This window comes from Panthera uncia (genome assembly GCF_023721935.1).
Source record: "Panthera uncia isolate 11264 chromosome B2 unlocalized genomic scaffold, Puncia_PCG_1.0 HiC_scaffold_24, whole genome shotgun sequence".
Lineage (NCBI taxonomy): Eukaryota > Metazoa > Chordata > Mammalia > Carnivora > Felidae > Panthera > Panthera uncia.
Window position 1 is genome coordinate 60,321,441 of NW_026057580.1, and position 12,024 is coordinate 60,333,464.

Sequence of the window (12,024 nt, forward strand, 5' to 3'; positions counted from 1 at the left end):
GGTAGGGGGGGGAGGGAGGAGGGGGGGAGGGGGGGGGGAGAGGGGGAGGGGGAGAGGGAGAGAGAGGGAGGGAGAGAGAGGGAGGGAGAGAGAAAGACAGACAGAAAGAGAGAGGGAATCTTAAGCAGGCTCCACACTCAGTATGTAGTTGAAGTGGGGCTCAGCCCTGCAACCCTGGAATCATGATCTGAGCCGAATCAAGAGTCAGACAGATATTCAACTGACTGAGCCACCCAGGTGCCTCAAACTGGAATCTATATCAAATGAAATATCTTTCAAGAACAAGACAAAATGAAGATTTTTATTCAGACATACAAAGCTGAAAGAATTCATCAACAAACTTGCACTCTAAGAAGTGAATACTAGATGGAAATCTGGATCTAGACAAAAGCATAAAAGGTACCTGATAGGTGCACAAGTATAAAAAAAACTTTTTTATTATTAGAAATCTTAATATCTTAAAAAGACTGTTAAAGCAAAAAGAATAACAATGTATTGTGGGGTTTATAAAGGTGCATAAGTAGTCTACATTTACATGTCTGTTTGTTCATTTGTTTGTTTTAATGATAATACGTGCTCAAAAATCTAGCAAACAAATATATTAGCATCAGGATTCACATGGCTCCAGTCTCCAGGTGAAGGTAGGCATGTATCAAGGGAAATTAGAATTTGACAAAATGAGTGGAAATTTAATTTGTGCTACATCATTTCTTTCCCCATGAAATTTAATGAAATATTCTTTGCTAAGATCGCTATCAGTGTAAAAAAGATTGTAAACTCACTTTTCAACTTTCAACTTTATATTTTGTTATTATTTCTTGATACCACCTCTTAAAAAGGCAAGGAGTGATTCAAGGCCATGCTTCTGATGAAACTGATGATATGTTTGACAGTGTAATAACCAGCCTTGTGAGCTGTTTCAGGAAAGGCTTTGGGAGCATGTCCAGGTTTTAGCAACATTTCATCCTTTTCAAAGTGGTCTCATGAAAAAGATCCACACTCTAAAGTGTTTTTCTGGGTGCTTATTTAGCTTTCTTGCCTTTATAATCTGATTGAACCAAACCATGTCAACAAACTCTGACTTTAAGATCCCCAGCTCGGGTTCAGAAAACAAAATAAAACCAAAAGAAAAGTAATATATTTTTCTTAAAGTTTATTTCTTTCAAGTGAGCAAAAGTGGGTGAGGGGCAGACAGAGAGAGGGGGAGAGAGAGAATCCCAAGCAGCCTCTGCACTTGTGCAAAGGCCAATGTGGGGCTCGAACTCATGAACCTTGAGATCATGCCCTAACCGAAATTAAGAGGTGGACACTTAACCGACCGGGCCACCCAAATGCCCCAGCAATACTTTTTATATTTATTCTATTTGACTTTTTTCAAAATGTCTGACTTGAATAACCACAGATGTCAATAATTATAATGACTGGTTTCTTTAACTGCTATCAATTAATTAGAAACCACTCTCGATGTCTTAATAGAATGACTATGAGTTTAGTTCTTCCTGATCTTGTATGATAGCATCCAATAATACTCTACATATGTTTGGAATGAAAGAATAGCTGAATAGCATAAATGAACACAGAAGTAATTTGTTTAATAAATATAATTTCCAAAGTAACAATAAGTCTTTTCATTTTATCCATACACTTATCTGCCAATGTTAGTTTTCATCACTCCACTTTTCATTTTAAGCTAATATTTTAGCTAAAATGTATTAAATACGCAACACTCTTCAACATGTTTTACATATATTAATTCTCACCATTAAACTATAAGGGAGGTTCTATTATCCCAATTCTACAAATGAAAACTGGATTTCAGAGAGGACAGTAACTCGCCCAAAGTCTCACAGCTAGAAAGTGGGGGGTCCAAGTCAAACTAGGTCAGCCTGGAATCAGAGGCTCTGCTCTTAACTAACATGGTGTATTGCCTCCTAAACTTAACATATACAAGCCTTTCCTTTTCTTCTATTCCTCAGCTTGGTAAATGGCACTATCACTCACCCTCCTCAACTTGGTAAATGGCACTATCACTCACCCATGAAGCCCCGGATATCATTCTAGACTCAAACAAAAACTTGGATGTCATTCTGGAGTCTTCTCTCTGCTTCATCTCCTCTCATTTAATCAGTCATCAGATCTTATATATACTGGTACCTAAATTATTCTCCATTATCCCATTTTTCATGTAGGATGCCACTTTCTTAACTCAGGTGCTCAGCATTTCTCTCTTCTGCAACAGTTCTACTTCAACCTTCAACTTTGCGTTGCACACAGGACACAATTATCTGATGTGACATTCAGTCAAGAAAGGATATAAAAGCATTTTATCTATAGTTCTGTAGGACTGTTAGGAATGGCATGCAATTATGATGTCAGTAAAAAGAGAAAGATACCATCTCCAAGAGTACTATTCCTGATATATATAGATTCTACCTTATATAAAAAAGATCCAAGCCAACAAAGGTATCCACTAAGCTAACATTCTGCTAACACCTGTATTTTTTCCTGAGGTCTAAATTAGTACTCATGCTAATGACATCTGGTGGGATCATTATGTAAAGCTACATGACATCAAACGATTTACTTATGTACTTATAATGACATTTGCATTTGAATGTATTATCTAATTATTGTTACTGCTTATAAAAGTGCAAATTAAAACCACAATGAGAAATCTCTACACTCTATCAGAATGGTTAAAGTATACATATAAATATAAATAAAACATAAAAATATAAATTAAAATGGCTAAAATAAAAATAGTGATAAGACCAAATGCTGGTGAATACGTGGAGAAACTGAATCATACTGGATTGCTGGTGGGAATATAAAATGTTCCCCAGAAAACAGTGTGGTAGTTTTTCTTAAAAAAACTAACTATGCAGCTACAATAATGACCCAATAATTGCACGCTCAGGCATCTACTCCAAAGAAATGAAAACTTTTGTTCACACAAAAACCTGTATGCCAATGTCTAGAGCAGCTTTATCCATCTTATGGATGGAATTAGGTTTCATCTTATAATTTAAGTACATAAATTAAAGCCTTAATTCCCAGTGTTACAGTGTTTGGAGACAGAGCCTTTAGGAAAGTAACAAAGTTAAATAAGGTCATCTGAGTGAAGTCCTAATCCAATAAAGCTGGTGTCCTTTAAGAGGAAGAGACACAATACAGAGAAGAGCCCACGTAAAGCCATGGGAGCACAGTGAGAAAGTGCCTGTCTGCAAGCCAGGAAGAGAGTCTTCACTGGAAACTAAATCTATCAGCACCTTTTTCTGGGATTTCTAACCTCCAAAACTGTGAAAAAATAAATGTTCATTGTTTAAGCTACCCCGGCTGTGGTTATGGCAGCCAAAGGAGATTTACACACTTTGTAACAGCCAAAAACTCTAAACACTGATATTCTTCAATGGAAGAAAAGTTAAACTCTCATGTGTGGTAGGCAGAATAATGATCCCCACTGATGTCCAGATCCTAATCCATGGAACCCATAAATATATTACATTACACAGCAAACAAACATTAAGGTTGTAGATGAAATTAACCCATTTAGGAAAACTCTTACTCTTATAACCTAAATTAAAATGAACAAAGTATTTATTTAGAAATGAATATGAAAGAAAAATAAGAAGCCTGATTCATTCATTATACAATGAATGTTAATTTTTTTCACATTAAAAATGTTAATATTTAATACGCAAAACAAAATAAACTTCAATGATGATAATGCTTATAATGACTGGTAAGGTTTAAAAAGAATTATGTACAAAATTATGTCCTGCTGTATTTCAGAATCACCTACAGTGCTCCAAAAATCATCTTCAAAATACAGGTACCTGGACCCTTCTCAAGAGACTTTAATTTTATAGAAGCCAAGTCACTTGGATTTTGAAAAAGATCTACAGATAATTCTGATGCAGAGGATGAAACCCAGCAATATAAAATTACAATTTTAGTCTAATATATAAACTTACTGTAGAAGACAACTTAAAACTGTAACAAAAAGGAATCAGTTTAAAAGTAATAAAAGTATAAAATGGAATACCGTATGGTGATTATAAATGATGCTGCAGATATGTTTGCTGACATGGAAAGATGTATGTAGATAAATATACAAATAGACACAAACAGTATGTGTGATATAATGCCATTTTATAAAACAAAATAAAATGCACACATATGTGTAGAATGTAGTTAATTCTGGTTGGCTGTGGTTATTTTTTTATGCTGTTCTTTTTGCTTGCCTCCATTATTTGATATTTCTGAATGACTACATATAAATTACACACTCATACACATATATAAATATATATAAAGGAACTTCATTTTGGTGACAGAAAAGGTTAGCTTTAAATAATATGTATACTTTAAATAATTGGTATAACTTAAACTAAATTAAGAATTCTTTTTTCAATTTAGCACATGCTTATGTATATATTTGATTTCTCAGTGAGTTTAATACCCAGATGATAAGATCCCACAGTACACAGAAAATAAGCAACCTAGGATGCAGACAAGTGCCAAAAGTGCTGGATTATATACTTTAAGCCTCAATAACCAAAATATTTGACTGAAACTGTTTGATAACCATTAATTGATATATATTTGATTGAAACTGTGTTCTTAACTCTAAGGTTGAAGAGATACTGATCAGAGGTTCTCACCCATTATCAACGCTGCCTACATGAAATATTCTACATGATCACACCCTCACTCTCTACATGAATACTCTTCAGATATCTTACATCTTTGCCATTTTTCTTCAAATAAAGTGCATATTTTAGGTATGCATGGATGCATTTGGTGCAGGTGAGTATTGAGGAGCTGATAAAAAAAAAAAAAAAACTATGGGGAGAACTGTCTCCTCTTATAAAAAGGGATAAGATGATATGCCCTCCTACACTCATGTTTGCTTTGATTATAAACTTAGGAAGTTTTCTTTGGGGCACCTGAGTGGCTCAGTCGGTTGAGCTTCCAACTATGGCTCAGGTCATGATCTCACAGTTTGTGGGTTCGAGCTCCGCATCAGACTCTGGGCTGATAGCTTGGAGCCTGGAGCCTGCTTCAGATTCTGTCTCCCTCTCCCTGCCCCTTCCCCGCTCATGCATCCTCAAAAGTAAATAAACATTTAAAAAAAAGTAAAGAAAAAGAAGAAGTTAGCTTCAATATACTAATTCTTTTCCTATAGCCTCCTGTGCACTCTAAAACTTCATGAATTTGGACTTTCCCTATGATGCTGATCACCAAAAACTTCAATTTTACCTTCAATGTAATTTTCCCTTCAGTGTAAACTTTAATTACACTCCACAGATTTGCTAAGTAAATTATATGCAAAACTAAATTCTGACAAATATGTACCCTAATTAAGATGTTTTCAAATACATTTTAAAACACTTTCTGAACAATTTTCACTTCGATTTACATACAATCCAATAAATCTGATCCCAAGAACACCTGATTACAAAGTTAGTCATTAATCTGCATTACAATTTATCTAACAATGCCCTATTACTAGAAATCATTCAAATAACTTTAAATACTAAGTCAGACTAGCACTCTCAATATATTGATGTTCTCTAAAACCACTAGGACACAACACTCTATATAATTTATATTTCTGTATGTTCCTTCTAAGGGCCATACAAGTTTACTACAGCACTGTTTTAACTACAATGAGTATACTGAGTTTCCAATATATCCTGGATTGGCACTACTTGATAAGTTTACTTAAGGGAATGATTATTTCTCTACATAGCTTTATAATGAAAAGTTCTCAAACCCTCACAAGTTAAGCAGAAGTAAAAATTATAAATAATTCCTTCCTAAAACTATGTTATTAAAACTCTAAAAATTCAGGAAAATAATAAATCACAAGTTGAACAATTTAAGCAAATCTAAAAGTAAATTAAGAAATATTTATTTTGAGATAAAGCAAATATGGCAAAATTTTGACAAATGGTAAATGAAGACAAAAGATATATGGATAATACTATTCATGCGACTTTTCCTTATGTTTGAAATTACTCAAAATTTAAAAGCTGAGAAAAAAATAAATAGTTTAGAATTTGGTCCCCTCCCCAAATAGCATTCTATTATTTTATAGACTGACCATTTGATATATCAATACATGAATCCTTTAAAACAGTCTAAGTCCGCCTACATAGGTTAAACCAAATATTAGCTGAAATAGCCAAAATAAACATGAAATTACAGAAATATACACACAAAAATGTTTAATGTGTGAAGGAATGACTTTTTAAAGTTTAAACTCCCCTATTGTAAATTTTTAGTAACTAACTGCATATAGCTCTCTACTACTATATTAGCCAACCACTAACTTTTAAAAATAATTTTTTAAATAAAAATCTATTCAGAAAACATACCAAGCACCAAAAATAACAACTTTATAAAATGATCATCTCACCTCATCTAAGTCTTGGATATAAACTGGTTTTTCTTCAAAGCCAACTGGCATTGGTTCACTATAGGGAATCTTTACTTCTTCATACATCTTGTTATTCTCTCTTTGAATTCCTTCTGGTAAAATCATCTATAAACATCAAAAATTAAAATTAAGTAATAATACAAACAATTGCTCTAGTAGAGATTATTTAATTAGAGAGAAAGAGAAAGAAAGAGAAAGAGAGAAAGAGAACACTAATGTCTTTAGACATAGCAGTGGTAAATAAATTTAGCTAGTTTAAAGAAAAACAAGGGTGCCTGGGTAGCTCAGTGGGTTAAGCGTCAGACTTTGGCCCAGGTCATGATCCTGCTGCACTCTGTGCTAACAGTTCGGAGTCTGGAGTCTGGAGTCTGGAGCCTGGAGTCTGGAGCCTGCTTCAGATTCTGCGTCTCCCTCTCTCTCTGCCCCTCCCCTGCTTGCACTCTGTCTCTCTGTCTCCCCCAAACATATTTTTTTAAAGAAAAACAAGCTTAAGCAAAACAAAAACAAACCAAAAAACCACACACACACGAATTATTCATATACTGGATCTCTCATATAACACACAGACCATATTATGTTAATGAGTTTTAAGTATATATTGATTAGATGGTATCCTGAAGACAAATATACTTGTGTCGCTAGGAAAACTGTGCCATATACATAGTGTAAAGAACATTAAAAAAGTGATGTAACCACTAAAACTCAAAAATACAAGTTCCATAAATAACAAAAGGGAAGAGAACAAATACATTTTGAGTACCTAATATGTGTCAAGAAGTTTCCATACACTGCATTACCTCATTTTCCCCAATATTTTGAAATTAAAGTTAGCATAGTATATCAACTAGTATAAGAGCCAGAAAAGACACAGGAAAAATCTATGTGTTATTTCCTCAGAATAGACCTATTATCCCAAAGTGGTCATATACCAGTGACATACCTTTGCACCAGCAATGAATGCTGATGTTCTCATGGCTTCAGCCTGGGAATCATAAACATGGGGATAACGTATTTTTTCAACGTCCATGTCTCTCTGCCTGCTCAGAATTGGAACACTTCTAGCATTCATAAGTGCCTGCTCTCTGTAAATATAAAAACAGTAGGATAAATAAAAAATTTTTATCTAGCCAAAGGAAGCCAGTACAAAGTCACTATAATAACAATTTCAGGTAGCTTTCCATTATGAAGTGGAGGAAATTAAATTACACAAAGAAAGATATTAGTAATCCTGACATTTTCAGTGTAACTACATAGGAGTTAACACATTTTGTAGGTACTATTTTTAGATGACATCATTTGATAAGTTTAACTTAGTGTTCTTTATTTATAATTTTGTTTGTCACAATCCAAAGATGTTTAACAAGGTATAAGTTCCTTTATAAAAATAGTATTCAAAATTTAAAGAACAAATATCATAATGCTTTTGTTTCTTTTTCTTCCTTTCTACTTCTAAATAACACAAGGAAAAGTATTCTTATTAAGCTAGAAAAAAACCCAAAAGTCTCAAAATAAATCTGTGTAGGCTTTACAAATTTTAACCTAGTGGTTTGTGCACAGCACCCAAAATAGCTTACTTCTATAATCTAAAATTCTCACCTACATAGATGTAACCAAGAATATTTTAATTAAGAAGATCATTGCTTTCTTATCCCAGAAAATTAGGTTTTCATACAACAAAAGTCTGTTCTTATAAGAAAACCTTACTAGAAGTACGAGTTATCTAAATTGTTAAGACTAACCAAAAAATAATGCATAAAGGTAGCAATTACAACAGAAGCATCTTTCAGCTTCTGGTTTTTATTACCTTTGTATCCGCAATTCCTTAGGATCAAAGCACATAACTCCTTCTGCAATTTCTCCATCCTCTCCAGCCTTTTTTTCTCGTCTGGCAATTCTTTTTTCTTCACGACGATACTGTTTCATTAATTGCTTTTCTTGTTCAGACTGAATGGTAACTTGACAACCATAGTTAGGTTTAGCATTTTCTCCCAAAATTTTTTTGCAATTGTCTACAAAGCAAATTTAAGAAATATCATGTTCTATGAGTTTAAACTTTAGGAAAACCATTTTTCCCCTTCACCAAAATATAAAATAGCACAATGCTCTAATAATTCAGTTTTTTTTAAAACTGTCATATTCAATTGTATGTTTTATGGAGAGTTGTTTTTTTTTTTTTAATGTGATATCTAAGCGATATTAGACAGTGGCTAAGAAAAGTCAGTAGATATTTTCTTCATACGCACTACATAGTTTAGTGTCATAAATTCTTACACATAACATCAGGAACTTAAAAATTCAGTTTTATAATTTTGAAATTATTTGTTTACATAATTTCAATAAATATAATAATTATCAATGCTAATTAGCACTTACTGTTAACATAATGAAATAAATATATTCTTTACATATTAGATATAACTTTTCCCTGTGTAACAGCCTTACTGTGTTAAATTGAATATATGTTTTTACTCACTTATACATGAAATACAATTTATTAACATTAGCTCAGGATATATTTAGAAGATGACCAGGCAAATAAAGACTGTGATCCACCTTTCCGTGGAAATACAGTTAAAAACAAAACAAAACAAGGGAAGATGGCTACAGCCACTAACAATCAGGTCAATGAAAGTTCAATGTTTCATCTACAAGGTCCAATTTAAACCTGTGGTTTGGTCAACTCAATATTCAGGAAATTTTTTTCTTCCAACAGGATTAACCTTCCATGTTTAATTAAATCTTTTGAAGTAGTAGTATCCTGGCTCACTGTGGCCCTAAAGGAAATCACAGGAATGTTGCTGAAAGCAATCCAAATCAATACACATTTACTGTATTGGGGACCTACTAGTTCCAGGCACTGCTGCTAGGCTAGGAAGCAATAAAGAACTAAACTTGGTCCATACTCCGAAGGAGCACAGTACAAAGTTATTTTATTAAACTCCAAGATCCCACACCGAACAAGGAAGGAATTAAGAAAGCATCAAGATAGCGAAATAGCCTTCTAATTCATTTAAGTCAAATCTTCACAATTCTCAGTCATTTGTCACTACCTCAATACATAATTTTGAATAAATCATTTTAACTCTCAATCACATGAAGTAATCCCTCTGTATAATGGTTTTAGAAATCTCAAGAAGGAAACTGAGAAATAAAAAACTATGAAATGAGATATGATCTCCTTTATATTAGTACAGTTCTGAAAAAATGTTTTTTTCTAGGTCATATATATTTTACTTTTTGGTAAAGTCTTATACATCTATTATAATGATTAAGTTTGTAGCCAATTAACTTTCAATGGTAGAGAACAGACAGGTTTGACAAAGGGAGGTGGGTGGAGATGGGCTAGATGAGTGATGGGTACAAAGGAGGGAACTTGTGATAAGCACTGGGTGCTGTATTAAGTAGAATGTGAATAATACCATGTGAATAACACTATGTATTTATTATATAAATGAATGTTAAGGATTCTGTGTGTGAAACTAAATACCCTGGATGACACTCTAAGTGCTATGCTAATGTAATTAACATTTTAAACAAATGTAATAAGAAAACAGGTCTGCTTCATTAATAGCTTTTTTAAGCCTCAAAGAGAATATACTGGAATCCTGTAACACTGAACATAATAGGTAATTTTCAAAGTAAGTCATACAGCAGCAAAAGTTTAAATGTATAGTCTTCCTTGGTAGGTTCAGTTAACTTTAGAGCCTGAAAAGTAGAAATGAAATGAATAAGTTTACCAGTAATTCTATAAAATTTTACTGAAGAAGAATGTGGAAGCTTGTATCCTTTTAGAATGTAATCGTGACCAAAAAGATCTTGTGTAACTACTCAAAACACTGTCCTCAATAGCATAAGCTAACTTAATTTTTATTTTATGACACACCCTGGAGTAAACATTCTTCACATCAGCCCTAAAAATAGAATTTAATTTACAACTATCCTTACCTTAGCAGTCAATCCACTTTACCCACCCACTTCTCACCTACATTTCCTGGTTATAATAAAAACAGAAGAGATAAAATGGGTGATGCGCATCTGGATTAAAAAGTTTTAAAAAAATCATTATGAAAACTAGAAAATGATAAATAGTAAGAAGCAACTTCTAAGACCACGATTTTGGAGGAATAAAGAAAAGGATGGGATGTGATGGTCATATTAAAGTAGCTTAATAAAGAATGCAAATATAATTTGGTAGTTTTTAAAGAATTTTGAAGGATTCTCAACACAAAATTAGATCAGAAGATACAAATGGATGAGAACACTGATATAGTAATAAGAGTCTGAAGAATCTTTTCTTCAAGAATATTTCCTTTCCATACCACCTCCCTCCCCGCAAATAAAGGAAAATATCTGTTTAAGGCACGTACATGAAAAACTCTACTGAAAAAAAAATCTGAAACATGCTGCTTGTCAGCTTCTTTACACTAGTCCTTAGACAAAGTTAAAGCCTACTAATACCCCACTTTTCTATAGTCAAATTACTACTCTTAGATAGTGGCAATAATAATGATCTAGCTTAGAATAAAAGAGTAAAAGCAGTATGAGAAAAGTAGATAATATTTCTGGGAAGATTGATGGTTCAAATATTTTTTTTTTAATAATTCAACTCTAATATTTGTTTTTGGGTTCAAAACTATGTTGCTTCTAAAAAGTTATCCAAAGAGAATAAAATTTGTGTATAAATGTTATACAAAAATGAACATAATTAAACTGCAAGACAACACTAACTCATCACCTATAGTTCCAAAAAAAAAAAAAAAAAACACCACAGGTGAAGCTGGAATCATTTTGAACTTTCTGTTAAGTAAATTAGCACTATTAACAGGTGAGATCAATATGTATCCCTATATCAACACTTAGGAGGCTGACAAAATAAACAATAAATTGTCAGAATTTACACTGCAAGACTAGATATTTACATTCATTCCTTTCTTTCTGGCGGACACCCATTTTAAATGCTCTTAAACTCTGGTGGTTTCCAACAATGTGTGATAAATATCTTTAGCAGGTGGGAGAGCCTTCTTAGAGCAAGGCAGTTTGTAAGTGATAAAGTTAAAGAACAACGAAACCTGCATAAAGACAAAGTGGCTAAACTCAATTCTTCTAAGTTTCTAAAAATCTCAAGACAACTCCAGGAAACTACCAGTAATCAAAGTATAGGATAAGAAAGTCCCAAGAAATTTTGGATTTAAATCAAGGTTCTTTTCATAACTTCATTTTAGTGCCATACTCATATATGTGAGGAAAAGATAACATAACTTACATTAAAAAATGATAAATGCCAATTCATTTGAAGAAGGGAGGGATGTCTAATTTTTTATGCCCAGGCACTTTTTAAAAATTCCAAACTATATATAAGGCTGGCAAAGAACATTTGGGTAAAAGTAAGAAATTCAGGTTTCCTGCTTATGACTTAAAATCTGAGTTCAGCATCAGTTGTATCATAGTAAGCAAAGCATTTTTTAAAATTATTTTGGCTTCCTCAACTACTCTAATTCTTCTGGGGCTTTTAAATACATGTGATACATGACAATATAAATATTCAATTTGCTGAGCATGATAACTGTATTGCAGTTTAG

General features: G+C 33.0%; 1 protein-coding gene across 2 annotated transcripts in view; it reads right to left on the minus strand.

The window, feature by feature from the left end:
* The window catches only part of ASCC3 (activating signal cointegrator 1 complex subunit 3), a 358,207-nt gene that overhangs the window by 279,062 nt on the left and 67,121 nt on the right, over window positions 1-12,024 (minus strand). For both annotated transcript variants that reach the window (XM_049654058.1, XM_049654059.1), the window contains 3 exons: window positions 8,250-8,454; window positions 7,386-7,527; window positions 6,425-6,550 (listed from right to left, as the gene is read on the minus strand). In XM_049654058.1, the coding sequence (XP_049510015.1) occupies window positions 6,425-6,550; window positions 7,386-7,527; window positions 8,250-8,454 (473 nt within the window). The remainder of the gene's footprint in view (window positions 1-6,424; window positions 6,551-7,385; window positions 7,528-8,249; window positions 8,455-12,024) is intronic.